Below are 17,214 nucleotides of genomic sequence, written 5' to 3'. Positions count from 1 at the left end.
TGTGTTTTAAATACATGCTGCCAACCACACAATCCACATCTGTGATTAATTTATTCCTCTGGCTTGAGCCCCAGATCAGCTTGCTGTCTCTCGATTCATGTGAATTATACAAAGAAGACCCAAAGTTAATTCCTATGGATGCCTGCATCATTTAGACAATATAATGTGAGATGTGGAGGAGGAAGGCAGGTGCCTCCTTCACTCTGGCAGTTTGCAGTGTTACAACACAATGCCTCCAAAGCTTTTTTTCCTGTGAGTGTGCAGCGAGTGAACTGGCTTCTTCTGTTGATCTGCTCTACTATCTTGGCCACGACTCAGTAAATAGGCATGTGTTTGATCTGGATGGTGTTTGTCATGTTGGTGAGATGATCTCTGCACCAGCTGATGTCTTAAAAGGCGCAGCAGGCAAAGTGAATCACGGTGCCAAAGCAAAAGCTTGGCCAGTAATACACACACACAGGCCCACACAGACATACTGTGCAAGCATGGCAGCGGAGATGTATGTTTATTCAGCATTCTCACAAACCGAAGACAATACAGACAGATCCAAAGTCAAACACACACTCACGCATGAACGTACACACACACAGAGCAAAAAGGCAGACTTTTTTCTGCTGACACTGCCACTGGTACTTACACATCTATTTTGTCCTCATCTTTCTTGCTTCAACTCTCTTACACTTGCAGGCACACTGACACATCACAACACAAACTGTTGCTTTTTCTCAAGCATGCATAACTGGCTACATGTCCTCAAAACAAGTGGATATTTTTGATTGAAATAAATAAAAATGTGATCCACAACAATAAGTTTGCCCATAGAAGAGGTTTAGATCTTGCCCAGTGTAGCTAAAAGTCCCCCTCCACTCAAAAATCTGTTTTTCTTCTTGTTTCCTTAGTTGGATGTTTGAGCTTCACTGTGTAGAATGATGGATGTGCAGGGTTTGATGCTAGAAAGCTGTTTTCACAAATGAAATTGGAAAGTTTTTCTGTGCTCATTGAAAATCAGATTTTTAGGGAAATGACTTTATAGTAAAGTAGGAGACATCTTGTGTCCAGCACTTATACTTTTGAAATGGACAATATTTGCATATTCATAGTTTCTGCAATTTTCATGAGGCATTAAGAGTAGATGTAATTTTAAGGATTTAAAAGTGGTAATCCTACTTTTTTTTATGCAGAAAAACCATATCAGACACATTATCATCCAGCAGAGTATTTTATATGTCTTACTACATGTTGAGAGTGGGGGATCTTTAATGAGGCAGAAGCTTAAGTAAGAGGGCATGGAGGTGTCACTTCAGTGTTGCATTCACTCACAGTACAGCCCTACATCCAAAATACCTTTCTTTTACCATTTGATATGTACTTCATTTTGCAAGCTGAGGCCAGACAGTGTAATCATTTTTAAAAAGAAAAAAAATTGTCGAGTAGAAATATGTTATATTTATCAATACTGTGTGGTTTTACAATACACAACTTCTCACCTGTGGCAACTATGACCCCTGGTGCAGAGCTCTTGGTAGAGATTGTTCCTGACAAGTAAGGGTTCTCTGACATTCGCAGTTGGAGATGAAGTGAACAGAAAGGCTGAAGAAGAGGAAGAACAGCTGAACTGCATGCTTACATGGAGGAAAAAAATAGGTTGACACAGATACAAAATACTGTACATTCATCCAGAAAAATTCTATGTGAAAACCATCTCTTAGTTAAGCCAGAAATCATTTTGAAAGAGAGCACATCACTTTGTTTCTTATGTTAGACCATATTTACTGTAAATATGATATAAATCAATCTTTTTCTCACTGTGCATCAGGGTATTTAGCTACCAGGTAATGACAGGGGAGAGGAAATGTGAATAATTTATTTGAAAATGATAGGGTCAGAACAAAATGCTAGAACAAAAACAAACCATCAAAACACGAGCCAGATTCATTAGTCTTCCATAGAGAACCAACTGTGCCTTCATAAGTTTTGCTAATTGCATTTAATCTGTCATTAATACAAAGAGCGATGGAATTTGCATTAAAAGTGTGAAGCCAAGTCTCCGGGGCATGCACACAACAGAAGACAATTACATTTGTTCACAGAGCAGAAAAAAACGTGTCTGCTTTCATCTCCGCAGCAGACAGCATGTCACTGGTGTAAGGACATCAAGGGCAGTGGGACTGAACAGGGTAATCAAAAGGAATCTGCGGCAGTAATTAAAATGTCACATGAATGTGCAATCACAGTGAACCGGTAAGCCACACCACACAGCTCCAAAATCACCTCTTAAACCGTGTGAAGTCCTCTTAATGTCTCAAACATGATTCCTCCTAACAGTCAGCCTATTAGTTTTAGTTGCAGGGAGGCTGTCTAATGAGGAAGCTGACAACATCAGCAAATACAGTGTATCTGGATCTGCCAAGGTAGCACCTTATCTGACTTATTTTAAAACCACAACTTCCACTTCCATAAGCATATTCAAATAACACTAGCATTAAATATACATAAACATCATTATCGTCATTAAACAAAGTTTATGCCATTGTATGATCCCAGTGCTGTAAATTGAGAAACTAAAGTATAATATATATGTTTTTAACTTATTTTTTTCTAAATCAGTCTCTTTCAGTTATGCAGTATCCATCAAAGCATTTTCTGTTTGGTACAGTGACGTTTGGGTGGTGAAAAGTCTCTGTGGTTTGTGTACATTATCCTCTAGTATTACACTTGCTTGAGGATGCTGAAAAAAACCCAATAAAGTGTTCTTAAAACAAAGACTTCAGCTATAAATGTTAACAAGTTGTTAATAAAACCTAATGAGCTAAAGATAAGCAGGTGTGTGACTGGAAGTTCGCTTGTTCAATCCCAGAACTGGCAGATTAAATCTGGCTGGGAAGACTTGAGCCTCTCTCAACACCACCACCTAAGTGCCTTCGAGTAACCCAAACTGCACAGGTGGAGCTGCTCAGTAGCAAACACATCAGAGTGTTTGCACTGGGAAGCTTCCAGGTGTGACTGTACACCCCTGGACTAGCTGAGCAGTCTACTACTAAAACCAGTAGTTAGCGATGTGGGCAGTTACTAACTACTCATGCGTAATATAATTTTAGTCAACATCACTTGATTTACAGTAGCTTATATGAAAAACACTAATGTCTGTATATATTTACATACAATAGGTTCCACTACATTCATTCAGGTGTGGAGCAACGACAATCCCCATGTATCATATTGGCTTATTTATCTCTATTTACCAGCACATTGTTACTGCAGGAGCCCAGCTGCTTTCTTAGCCAATCAATTTGCAGTAATCTGCAGTAATATTGATAATTTGTTAGACTACTGATGGTACTAACACACCACTTCCTATGATTGTTTCACAATAAATACATTGGAATATTGGGGCAGTTGTATGCCTTTACTGTGAAACAATCACAGGAAATGTTGACAATGCTAGCGAGGAGCACTTGTTTCGACCTTAGAGATTTTTCAGCAAGATAGTTTGAAAGATTGCATGGATGAAATGGGTCATTATCTGGTAAATAATGGTAGAAGCAGACAAAAAACAGCAAGAAAGAACAAGAACACCCATCCGCTGTTCTTAAGAATAGCCACAAAGATCTATAAAGCATTGGTAAATTATTTAGTAACCACAAATAAAGCCATTAATTCCAGCTTATGAACTCTTTATAAAGGGTGCTTTATTACAAAGTGATACGACTCATTCAGAAATTCTGTATCCCAGTTTTGCTTCACACAGTTGTGCATGGCATATTTACATCTAATTGTAAACATAAACACAAAAATCTTTTGAGCTATAGTAAATATACAGTGTCTTACCAGTATGCAGTGGATGTCGTTTCCATCCAGGTCAGTAGCAGGGGCCTGCAGGAGCCTCCAGTCCCGGCCTTTATTGTAGGTGATGAAGGTCTTCACCTGGTTGTCTTGCCTCTTGTTAGCGATCAACATGCCTTTAATTCCTGCCACCTGATGGACACAGACACACAGGTTGACTCTAATCTTAAACCATTAATGCAAACCAGCAGGGAGCGGTTTACATCTCTCCAATGCCTCCATAGCAGTTTGGTTTTCAGTTGCAGATAACATAGCATACCTAATACTCTCATCAGAAACGGCATTTTGTGTATCGAGGCAGAAATCTTCACAACACAAGCTCAGTAGGGCATGCTTATCCTTTCTTGCTGTGTCTGACAGTCTGGCAGACACCACCAGCAGAGTTGGCTGCATTTTCTTATATCAATCTAAGTGCTATCTGTAATTATATCCTAACACGTCTCAACAATGCAGACAGTACAAAATGATGGTCGTTGAGAAGTGACACCTTGTCTGTTTTCTCACAGTGAACACACGTACACAGACACACATAGCACCAGCCAGTTGTTTCCCAGGGATTAGACACATCCCTCAACCAAACGGAGGCGTGATATGCAATGGAAAGGACAGAGTCACTCCAAATGGTTGCCATAGTGAGGAGCTCCAGTTGGATATGTTCCCTCCCTGAAGGGGCATGTCTGTATAAGTGGCACTAATAGGCAGCACATTTGACATTGTCATAGAAACATGGTGCTCAGGATGGATGCAGCTAACGAGGGTCCTCCAGTCCTTATCTAACCCCACCTGTCAATCACTGCAGTAATTATTTATTGCCTCCACCTCCTCTACCATTCGTGCACACAAACACACACACACACACACACACACCTGCACGCAAACAAGGAGAGGCATGCGTTCCCACAAACATACTTTTCTCTTTATCCATCACTCACAGCATCCACTCTCTTGGCGACAGAGTGAAGGACGCAGATGTAGAATTCTCTTCTACAGCACAGATGACTCTCAGCAGTGTAGCATTAAAGGGATACACAAACATTTTGGGGGATTTACTTGTTTGCTGCTTTTATGCGCAAGGAGTTCAAGCAGTTCTGCTATTTGCTGCATGCCAAGTGAGTGAAAACGAAAAAGAGAATAAAGCATGAAGATTGTGCTGCAGCATGTCTGGAGGAAAGACATTGAACATCCTGCTGGTTTCAATAATGTCTTACCTTCGGCAAAGCATATCTCAGTAATGTGAGTCATAACTTTGACTACGATGTACAAGTGGCGAACAGTGCAAAATCTTATATTTGATCTCTTAACACTTTTTTCACACAGCCCATTCTGAGGCAGTGGACATTGCCTTTGGAACTTTTGTGAATCTACTACAATTGACTCTGAACAAACATTTCTATTTGCTGATACTGTATTCAGCACAGGACACTGTTGACTTAGTTCTTCTATAATACAATAGGGAATTCTTAAATAACACGGGGAGGGGGGGGGGGGGGGGGGTGGATTTGACTGGTCAGCATTTACTGCTCATGGTATCTCTATGCATGATCCTATTTTTGCATTTCAGACCCAAAACGTCCTGTACACTTATTATATTTCACAATAACTTGGACTAATATTTATTTTCATTATCATTTCCACCTTTGTGTGGAATCGAACTATTCACTGTATCACTGTATCGATTTGGCAAGTGTTTTTAATGTATTGACCCTTTTTATTAATTAAACAAATATCTACTTGAGAGCTTGAGATTGAGAGCTTGAGAACATTTGTTTCCTCTTTAAAATCATATTTTTTTCTGTCAGAAGAATACCAGTGGGTTATAAGGGATTCCTGGAGCCCTACACTGAATGACATCTTCAATTTGTCCAAAATTCAAAGAGATTCAATATACAGTCTAAATACAATCTCAAACAAAACCACAGCTGTGATGTTTTACATTTTTGTTTGATATATTTTTTAACAATTAATTGATTTTAAAAATTGTTCTTTTTTTTAATTTATTCATTTGTTAATCGAACTAATTAATTATTCAGCTACTCATTTCATCACTACTTTGTCCTTAAATCTGCATTTCTTTATTTTTCAGTCACTCCGTGGCAGCAGAACAAGCTATAAACACAACGCTTACATATTATCACCTTATAAAGTTGTTAAGGTGAACTTGTTAGCAGACAGTTGCCTATTTACACATACAGTAGACACTGAACAATGTTGACATTCATTTTGAGCTGACATATGGCAAATCTAAGTCAAACATTCACTCTTCTTTTAGCTCTCTTTCAGTCTGCCATATCCTGAAGCAAATACTTGGCTCATTAGCTGCTAAATGCTAGAGACTAGCTGGTGAACAGAGTGGACTATGGCCACGTGTTAATTTGAAAATCTTTCATAGATTAAAACATGGCTGCCAATCTGAAAAGGCTGCTTTTCATTGAAGATGAACTGTCTTTATTGAACAGCAGGGAACAGCCAATTATTTAATGTGAAGCAATTTAGCTTTCCACAGAATATTATATGGCTCATTTGTTGAATCACAGCGTGTTGGAAGGAAAACAAACATGAAGGGCCACATCCTCATGAGTGTCAGCATCATCTAGATCATCTATTACTTTCCACCTACAACAAGCCACTCCATGTCTTCAATCAGTCATTCAGAGCTGTTTATAGCGATGCGAGAGAGAGATAAATGATTTCTGATACAGTGAACCCAAGCTAATCAGAGTGATAATTGTCGGAGAGCCATCTGCTAAACCACCTTCCAGACTGAAGGGAAGTTTAGCGGATGATGTCGACAAAAAACTAGTTTGCACAACAAAAGCTCATGATTACAGAAATTGCTCTTATGCAATCCGATTGACAATAAAATAATTCCTCTAATTTAGAAGGTAATTGTGCAATTTTCTGTGTGGAAATAGCATAATTGATTTTAGGAAGGAGGATGCAAAGCAAATGGAGGCCCTCAGGGAAGAAACCTGACTTCTAAGTGGAAGAACAAAACAACTTTCACATACTTTGCTGTCCCCCCTCTGGTCTGACTGGAGCTGTGTCCTCTCTGTGGAACATTAGGTCTGTGAAGTGCAGTTTGTCAAGGCCTAGCAGCAATAAATGGGATGAGTTCCATAGCATATATCTTCCCTTGTGTAATGGGTCTGATTTATCAGAGACAGCAGTGTATCATCTATCTCTTGTTTAGGCTCAGATCAGGAACGGAGCTGTGACCGTATGACAAATGCAATTAAAACGCCTTATCATCTAGTGCTGCATGGTGAAATGCCTAAACTACTGCTGCATGGTAATAGGAACTGCACACTCACACACACACACAAACTCAGACCCACACACACACCACATACTGTGCAGGAGAAGTAATGGCATTGTTAATTACCACAGCGCTGCCACTGCTGCTGGCCAATATCTCACTTCCTTCACTCTCTCAGTCACACCTGCCAGCGTAGGAGTGATAAACTTGGTTCACCAGGGAGTGGAGAAGATGGGAATTTTACTTTCCTGCTATGAATGATAACGCAAACACATACAGTAGCTAGCCAGTAAGCTAACAAGGTCATTATAAGTCCAGAGGTGCATGGCAGTGAGCTCCATTAAGTATGCTCTTTACACTGTGTATGTCTGCTGTCAGAGAGATAGAGGACCACTGGCTGTAATGCAAACTTATCTATACTGTATAAGACAAGTAACGGCAAGACCGTGTGAGCATTATATACATTGGGGTCTATGAGTCTAAGACTACTAGTCAAGATACTGCTATTTTGCATTCATTTTGAATGTAATACTGTTTTTTTTCATTACAAATGATAATATCAGCTTATTAATTTGAGTGAAAAGTTGAATCTTTGGAAAATCTACATGAATTTTTGGAATATCTTACTATTTGGTCCCCCTTTTGCCTTAATGACAGCATTAAGGGTGTGAATCTTTGGGACAAAGATTGTTTTTCTAACGATTCTATTCCATTCTGATTCTTGGTATCCCATCTGCTTCAGAATCGATTGTCAGTTCAAAACTCGATTAAATGAATAGAAAAGGAGGCACTGTTCTCAGTCTCTTGCTCCTGTATACTGTGTACCATTGAAACCATTGACTGGTGTCCTTATTCCACTGAAATAGAATATGAAACTTAACTGGCAATTAAGATAAATGGCAGAGTTTTTATTTTAAAAAGTTGAATGCATTAATTAATTAATAAATCTCATCTCCTTAAATACACCTTTCTGTTATTGCCATAAATCTCAAACTTGGATTCATCAGTAAATAGGACTTTTTTCCATTTCTTAGCTCACCCTAAGTGTTTGGCCTTGTTTCCCCTCTTGAGAAGTGGTTTAGAAACTGCTACTTGTCCTCTGAGACCACTACAAGACAAGAGTCTTATTTTGACAGTACTTTTGCTGATTGGAGTCTTGCATTCTTTATTTAGCAAATTCTGTATCTGTGATGAAGTTGCTTTTCTATCTCTCAGGGAATTAAGCTTGATGTATTGATCTTCTGATGGTGTGGTCAATTTTGGTCTGCCTGATCTTGCTTTGGATACAACTGACCCAGTTTCTGCAAAGCATTTTAGAGTTCCATGCACCGCCCCTGTAGAAACCTTTAGTCTAGCTATGATTTTATGCTGAGAAAGCCCATCTTTGCTTAGAATAACAATTTGATTGAATTGAATTTTGGTTAATTTTGCTTTTCAACCAACACCCATTTTACAAAAAGTTGTGATGTAGTTTTCGTTTGTGAGAGCTGTCCAGCAGAGCTAGCTTGTCTGCCCTGGTTAGCTTGACTTTTAGCTCATCCTTCTTCACCTCAAAGCGTTTTCAATGTGTTTAGTCATAGTAACTCTTGATGGCATAATGTACTGGGGCTTGAGGTACTGAACTAGCTCTTTCAATTACTCGCCCTCTACCACACTGATTGGCAGCATATCTGTCTCAATTATTCGGGCCACCAAATGAGTGATGGCAGACCGTAGGATTAGCATGCTAGGCTAACAGTCTGTCAGCTGTGTGACTTTATATCCACACCATGAAGTCTTTCAGAGCACACAAGCACTGTAAACACACCTGTCATCTGCCCAGCACAGCACTGTTAAATTGGAGACACTGCAGCTACACTTTATTTTTAGAGAGTCTATTGGCTACACACAGCACAGCTATGCTATGCGCCATGCAGGGTGGTAAAATGGATCTGTCACATCTCTGTGTATCTGCAGGTTGGTGATCCTGTCATTGTCAGATCCTCTGTCTGAGACACTTTGGTCAGTAAAGATGTGTATTTAAAACTTATGGGGCTGCGGGGCTGTGCTCACTCTCAGTCCTGCAACGTACCAAAATTTGGCACCCATTGATCTAACGTGAATAGCATTAAGTCATGGGTTCAGTATCAAACCTATGCAAATTAACCTATAGACCAGCATGCGTAACTGGTCAAAAATATTCTCGGCGGTTATCTGATTAACGGTTAACTGTTGACATCTCTAGTCCTAAACCGATCATAACTGAAAATATTGGCCTGTGTCACTCTTACATTGCCTTGCTTGTAAAACTTTCATGTCAGATTTTGTTGTTGTCCATTGTTGCATTAAAGTGGTCCTCCAGTGATTTAATATTGCACTTCCATAAAGCTGGTGGACTCAAGGGACAGACTAAAAACACAATGTTCAAAAAAGATATCCTGACCTTTAGTCCCTATTATGGGTCAAAAATGCTGGATCCTACACTTCCTATAATGCAAATCATTTTCACCAGACCCTCTGTGCCTGGTACACACCACTAAAGATGTGCAGAGGGCCCAGTATTTGTATTTGTATCTGTATTTGTTGAGGCAGCAAAATTATTTGTATTTGTATTCGAATAAAAGTGGAAAGAGGCTTAAAAATCCCTTTTTTGTTTTTATTAAGCTTATATAATTTTAGAAAATTAAAGATGAAAATTAAAGTGATGTCCAAATTAAGAAATATGCGTCATGAAGCAGGTGGATGTGACTCCCCTCATTGAGACCTGCTGATAGATGTAACAGCAGAGCAGAGGAGAGAGACTGAGATAGCGACTATAACTGACCTGCTCGCTGGTATTTGACATGTTTTTTTTTTTCTTCCCAAAAACAAATAATTTTAAAAATAATTGTGTGAGACAAATATTCATAAAAACCCCACTAGTTGTGCTTTGCCGAATAATGTATTTGTATTCGGGCACACCCCGACACACAACATCTTTCAAACTCCATACCCACAGTTTGTAGAGGAGGCTTTCCGTTAAAAATGTGTAGTCTGATGACATCATCAGGGTTATTTTCTCAGAACAGTCAAAGCTCCTTTAGAGACACAGAATACATTATACAACTGATTTCACATGCTGTGTACCACTAATGACAAGAACCTGATCTCAATGTGTAAAATTGGTGGACCCCTTTAAAATACCTTATATAAATAATAAGTACTCTAATGGTAAACACATGCTCTTTTCTCATTCCAAGTAAAATAAGGGCTGTATTTAAAATAAAATATATAACAGAGAGCTTTTGAAAAAATGTGCATCCTAAAATAAAGTAGATCGATCATATTAGGCTCTTAGATAATTTATTTTCTGTGCCTTCAGTTTGGATTTGAGTGGATATGTTTGCTCGAAAGATTTGTGCTGTCTCATAGTGGTGCTTCACAGTGGTCTCATTTGAGACATATTGGTTTTGAATTGCCTGTGGGTCTGTCCATTCTTGATTAAAAGCTCTGTTTTCGCTGTCTGTTTTTCTCTTTTTAGAGCACGTCATGTGAAATTACTTCTCTGACTCGCGTATTCTCCAACTGTAGACTCTCGTCTCATCTCTCCCCTGTGTGTGTGTGTGTGTATTTCACTCACTGACTCCAGTCGCAATGTATATCATAATACACAGATTTGATTGGCTAAGTAGCATCATTTGACATGATTTACAATGCATGCAATTGGTCTGTGAGTTTCCTCGGCCGCTAAACCAGTTACAGTGAACTCACACTCGACACTGCACTTCCTTGGGTCCCCAGCAATACACCCACCAAGTGTTAAGTAGATTGGAGGAACGGTTGTCAAGAAAAGCGAAGAACAGACAGACATACAGACAGAGACTATTAATAGTTGTTGGATGACCAATTTCATCAGGTGCCTACCTCGTACAGGTCCAGCATCTGGTTCCCCCCGGTTCCCCTCGTGGTCTTGACATTTTCCATGGCCAAGGTGAAGTAGATCCCTCTGGTGTCAGACAGGTAGAGGTTATAGGTGTCGTTCTGGTTCCACTCCTGCACCGCTGCAAATACCTGCTTCTCATCAGTGCTGACAATGTGTAAATCCTATCAGGGAGCATGGAGAGATTAAGAGGAGTTATGACTGGAGGCGGAGAGGTGAAGGATTAGAACATGCTGACCCTGTGGGACTGGTCATGAGATCAATGCTGTGGTGTGAATATAAATGGTTGATGACATATTGTAAGGTATAGCTCACTCAGGTGTTCACTCTCAATGTAGTACTAGAGGTAAGAGTATGACTTACCTGTAGGGCAGTAAGCCAATTTTTAATTGAAAACAAACTTTTGACATGCCTGTGGCTTAATGTATCTACATAAATTTCACCATTGTGACAGTATCAAATTCAAAGGTTTTTCAGGAATATGGAAATACCTAATTCACTATATCACATTCTGAAATTAAAACAGATTTCTATGAGTCATAGAAAGTAAAAAGTAAAAATACTTGTCCGGTTAATTTTGCTGCATCTTACCTTTGGCAGGGAATATTTAGGCAGTTTGATTTGGATGAATGAGTCTCTCTTGTAGGATACGTAATAAGTGGCTCGTCCTGATGTAGGAACCTACAACACATAAATCTCACTTAGTTGCATACACTGAACTTTGGTTTAATTCTAGCTTAAATTTAGCAACATTATTCTTCTCTTTGATTTTTTAGCACTGCTGTGATGGAGCTCTGCAGGTGAACAAATGCAGAGAACACCTTGTATGAAGGCCTCAGGTGTACCTCATCACTGAAACCAGATCATATTTCCTCCAATCAATTAAAGTTGTGGAAGCACATCAATCTCTCATTTTTTTTTGTCCTGGTGGCTTTCAAGGTGCTGCTGGATACACAGGGTATCCAGGGGCTTTTGTTTTGTTTTGTTTTTTTCTTTTTTGGCCATTTATAGTGATCTCCTGGCTTGCATTCAGAGGATGCCCTCTCTCGGTGTTAATGCACTTGGTGGTTTCAAAGTGGACTTTGGTAAATATCTCGTAGGACAATCAATACTCTCATTATTCTTTGTCAAGAGAAATCTTTAAGTTACCTAGCCAAGCCTCATCTGCTGTCCAGGAAAAAAAAAAAAAAGTTGTCCTTAATGGTCTAGACCCTTTGCAAACACTCCAAGCTGTTAGTTGTTAGCTTATGCAGCAAGAAAACAGGGCTGCTCGGTGTTGGAGAATTGTCATTAGCCTTGAGGCCACGGAAGCTGCACTTTGTACACAGACACACACATAGAGACACACTGAGCAAAGTGAGACTGCAGCTTCATAACCTACTTGCTTTCCCGTCCTATCAATAACAACATGAAATTCATTAGAGGAAAACCATCAAATCAAACTTGTGGCTCTCGGTTGAAGAGAAGTGATATTACGCAGTATTAATGTGGTATGACAGGGCCAATTCTTTTACTGATCTTGTCAGTGCTCTGAATGGCTCAGAAGAGAGAAAACAAGCTGTGAGAGGAAATATAGCGGGCTAGCAGTGAGCACTGCAGAACAGTCCCACATGCAATCGAGTGAAGGAGCAGGAGATCGATGGCCAGGTAACCAGAGGCGGTTTGAACTTTAAGAGGAATTGGTATGATTGATTTTTTTCCCATCCCTTTCAGGGTCTTTCGTCTGTGACGCATACGTGTTAAAATGTGGAGGTGCTTGAATTGAAGGGGAGGTTTAGGTTGAGTACTTGTGAGTTTACTTGAAAGACTTCAGAGAGGTCAAACAGGATTGAAGGATCTTTGGAGAACAACTCTATTTCTTTGTCTAATGTGCTGCCAAGTCAGTGAGGGTTCTGGTCCCTGTAGGTAACTCAGGTAAGTAGGTTTCTGAAAAATTACTTTTCTCTACTGAATTTTAGTGGGATCAAACAGCAGGAAGCAATATTAACACTACAACTTAAAATAATACAAATAATTTCTGAATTTTTAATAGTATCACTTATTATCTTCTTAAAATATACTTTTAATAACTCAAAGATAAAAGTACATTTAGTGCAGTAGGATTATCCAGGGTTACACGGTTTGCACAGGCTGATGTCAGAATGTGTGATGTTTGCTATGTTGTTGGAGAGGTGAGGGGATCAGGATGTGGAGGATTTTATAAACGTCAGTTGTAGTGTCAGGGAAGGTTTTTAGAGGACAGAGGTCATCTACTCTCTAGGGCAAGAGTACTATATAAGTTTAGAAGCACTTTTGTTCTGAAAATAGTGAATTTTATCAGATGATTGCAAAAAGAGGTGCCAGTAGATGCATACTGGCCTTTGCAACAAGATAAACTTTTAAGAGGTGAAGATGTACTCACAAAACGTAACCAGATACTTTTTTCCCCTAAATGCAGGTGCTGAAATCACCTTAAACAGACATCAAGCATCACAACCGTTTTTGAGGTAAATTTGAATAAAATTGGTGTTGTTGTGGACTAACCATGTAATTATTCTGACTTGTCCTGTTGACTTTTCAATGTATGAAACCTCATTTACACAGTGTCAAAGTAAATAATATTCACACTGTAGAGGAAATTAAAATGCAAGCCATAAATTTTATCTGTGTTATTTGGAATTCACATTATGTACCATTTCAGATTTTTCTGTGGCACAAATCATGATTGATATGACACACTGGGCAGTGGCTAGGATGAATATTAAAACTAGTCTGGCACTGAAAACAAAGCACAAATTTTCAGTTGAGGTTTAAGTACAATCATTTTTAATATTTTTTTCTGTGCTAAGCAACATTATGTAAGAGGGATTGTGTGGAGCCTCTGCATAGAAAACAGATCTCCATGACGACAGCAGAATTGGAAATATTAAGATACTACAGAAGCAACGACCCCAAGAGGACCTAAAATTACACGTGAACTGAACTAATTTTATATGAATATTCAGTCAAAGGATTCTGTGTGACCGGATCAGGTGATTGGGTCTTGCATAGAGCCAAACTCACTCAATGCCCAACTCAGTTGTGAGCAGCTATTAGGTCATTATTTAGATTTTCTGGCCAAGACATTAAGCCTGTATTGTTAAGTCTCACCATTCATCAAGTCCCATACACGATAATCTACCTGCCCAACACAAAACAGCAGTGAGCCAATGGAAATATATGGCTAGTAAATAAATCAAGTGTCTACGCTAGCAAGCTAAAGTCTGAACATATTTTTCTGAGGAGCTAGCAGAACAAACCCAAGATAGAAAGTGACTGGATAGCAGAAGGTGACCAAAAAAATTATTTTAAAAGGATGCTCGTGTTGTTCTGTATCTGCTGGATCTGCAAGTAGGCCCCTGTTTGCTAACAGGTTAGCCAAAACTAAATAAAGCTGGATCGTAGGTTATTTTTTGTGAATTTGTTTAATCTTTCTGCCAGAAAGCAATCAAAAGTAGCTAATGAAGCTTAGAAAATTAATATGCAACATAATAGGTCATTGTAACACCAATTAAAATTCACATTTCATACAAAATAGCTAAGTTGGTCATAGTGACTCCTCAGTATACTGTATAACACGCATTACGTCAGGATTGATAATGTCTAGCATTATCCATCATGTTGGATGTTTGTTTATGTGAAAGTTCCTTAAAATCGAATATATTATCATTATTATTATCATGTCCCAGGTTGCAAGTGGGCCTCACTGTTTAGAGACCTACCTGTATGAATATGTAGTCATCTTGAACCACCAAAGAGCTGATGTCGATGTATCCAGGGAATGGGTAGTTCCTGTTAGCTTCTGTGCACATCTGAGCTCTGCATGTGACATACTGCACACCTGTTACATTGGAAGACATACAGGAAATGTGAGAGGTTTGTAACTACCGATGTTAGTATGCGTCTTATGTTAATATATAGAGCTGTAGCAATACCTTATCTGTTACAAGTGATACATTTAGGTCTGTGTATGGTAACAGTTTTTTCTCAGTTGTACACATAATTAAAGTAATGCTCTAAAAAATATTTATGTGACTTGCTTGAAGTGTGTAGCGTTATATTCCACCCATCCATGTAGTCTGACATTTTCCCTGACTAATTGCCTCTCTTTTTTATTGTGATTTTTTCTTATCATGTGTAGATATCACAAACAAGCATCTCCACCTGTCAATCATACAACCGTTACATGAGAAAAAAAAAACAATGCTTATATCTCAGAGAGACGCAACTCCGACATCACAAGCTGGCATAAACAGTTCCACCTTTGTGATGTATGGAAGGCCTTGGTAGTATTGCCATTCAGAGTTATGGAGCTGACATTCAGAAAGTGAAAGGGAAGAGAAGAAAGGCCATATTAATCAAGAATCATGCACTGGGTTTATTGGTGGGGCGAGCCAGCACTGTTTCCCTGGGGACGCTTTCTATATTCTGGGAGGAATTCATTCCTATAGAGATCTATTCATTACTTCTCTTTGATGTGTATATGTGTGCAAGAGAGACTCACTTCCATCTGGTGTGTGAGCCTCCATGTGGACCAGATCTGGCTCCTTGTCTAGGCCTGAGACAGACCTGCGAAAGAATGACAGACCTTAGAAGAATACATAAGCATAATGACAAGGAATAGAAAAGGATGTAAAAGAAAAAAAGAAGAAAAGAAGACCAAAGAGTTGTCTGTGCAACGAAAGGGATGGATGAGGGAACTGCAAAAATAAGGGAGAAGGCTCTAGCAGAGGCATTGTGTTCCAGTTATTTCCAGTTCTTTAACTTGGTAAAAAATAGAAGAATACAGGAAAGTTTCCACCCTAGTTTAAATGCCACATTATGCCATCCCAACAACTCTACGATAGGTCCCCTCCAGCAAAATTCAACAATACAAAGAAATACAAATATAGTTTCCCCATCATTGGTTGGGTGGTACAGGGTCATCACACTCTGCGACTGTAAGTATCTCAGTAAAATCTTGCTTTCTTGTTCATTTCACTGCTTGTGGATTAGACTGGATGGATGCAGCTTTCCCATTGTGGTGATATTTCATATCCCTTGGAGGCTGATGAAGCCATTGTCTAAATGCAGCCAACTGGAGGCCTGCCTTGCCATAGCTACAGGGCCATCCAGTGTTTAGATGTCCTTGAAGGGGCTTTGGCAGTGAAGGGCAAGCCGGCGATGGATTGTGCACATTATTTAGGATTATGCTACAGTGGCATGGAAGCAACTCCAGATTTATACAAGTTACCGTGGATATAGCCAACGGCAATCCCGGGCACACCCCAGTCATCTCAGAGAGAGAGAGAGAGAGGAGCAATGAGCTGGAATAGATCTGGGCCTACGTTTGTGATGAGTGTGCACTTTTAGACATAGTAGGTACACTGCAGGGGGAGTGAGCAGCAGACGTGACTGGATGAGAAGCGACAGGGACGGCCCGGATCCATTATTAGTCATAGCTCCTTGTACTGTATGTATGCTTCTGTATCTGCATGTGTGCATCTGTAGAAAACCTCCCCCCTCCTTCTACTGCTAATGTAAAAATAACAATTTAACATTTATGTGCAATATGTCTGATATGAGCAGGGCGTGTATGAGAAATGAAGTGGAATGCCACATGCCCTCAGATTCTGCATGCAAAGTGTGTTCTGAAGGAGGGGATAAATCTCTGCATGATTGTATCAAGGGTAGAAAATGCACAGAATTTTAGCAGCAACCACCTTGTTTCAAGTCGTCAATATCAATATCACTTGTTCAGTCACGCAGAACACAAGCAACAGTTTCTGCATTTCAAAACTTTGGTGAAGAGGAATGGAACAGAAGGAGAAATGACTCACCAGTAGAATCTGTTTGGCGTGACGTGTTCGTGGATGAGCTGCCATTTTCTTCCAAAGTCCATCGAGCTGTACAGCTGCAGAGATAAGAGGAGAAAGTCTTGTTAGCAAGATAAATGCATATTTCTACATTCGTCCGGCTTCTAATTAGACTGGCTGATTTAAAAGTTGTAACAGTGACAAGCGAGCTTGAGACATGGCCTGATAATTCTAGGCAGAAGGTTAGTCTGGGGCTATAAAGCATTATCGGGAGATAGGCTGACATAGCACTGAACTGCTATCATCATTACCAACTGCCTATTGGAGCTAACATATTGTCACAGATATAAGCATCTCTATCCCCTCTCCCCTTACAAATGAGAGCTATAGGTTTAGAGAAAGCA

General features: G+C 39.5%; 1 protein-coding gene across 1 annotated transcript in view; it reads right to left on the bottom strand.

Annotated features, from left to right (window-relative positions):
• Window positions 1-16,904, bottom strand: part of sorcs3a (sortilin related VPS10 domain containing receptor 3a) — a 58,990-nt gene extending 42,086 nt beyond the window's left edge. The window contains exons 1-7 of the mRNA XM_067584386.1: window positions 16,835-16,904; window positions 15,520-15,584; window positions 14,738-14,856; window positions 11,589-11,678; window positions 10,982-11,161; window positions 3,829-3,975; window positions 1,488-1,590 (exon numbers count right to left, since the gene is read on the bottom strand). Of these exons, the coding sequence (XP_067440487.1) occupies window positions 1,488-1,590; window positions 3,829-3,975; window positions 10,982-11,161; window positions 11,589-11,678; window positions 14,738-14,856; window positions 15,520-15,584; window positions 16,835-16,896 (766 nt within the window). The 5' untranslated portion in view covers window positions 16,897-16,904. The remainder of the gene's footprint in view (window positions 1-1,487; window positions 1,591-3,828; window positions 3,976-10,981; window positions 11,162-11,588; window positions 11,679-14,737; window positions 14,857-15,519; window positions 15,585-16,834) is intronic.
• Window positions 16,905-17,214: the final 310 nt, after the last annotated feature.

This window comes from Thunnus thynnus, chromosome 3 (assembly GCF_963924715.1).
Source record: "Thunnus thynnus chromosome 3, fThuThy2.1, whole genome shotgun sequence".
Classification (NCBI taxonomy): Eukaryota; Metazoa; Chordata; class Actinopteri; order Scombriformes; family Scombridae; genus Thunnus; species Thunnus thynnus.
Note: the sequence above shows the minus strand (reverse complement) of the source record. Positions and strands in the feature narration are given on the sequence as shown.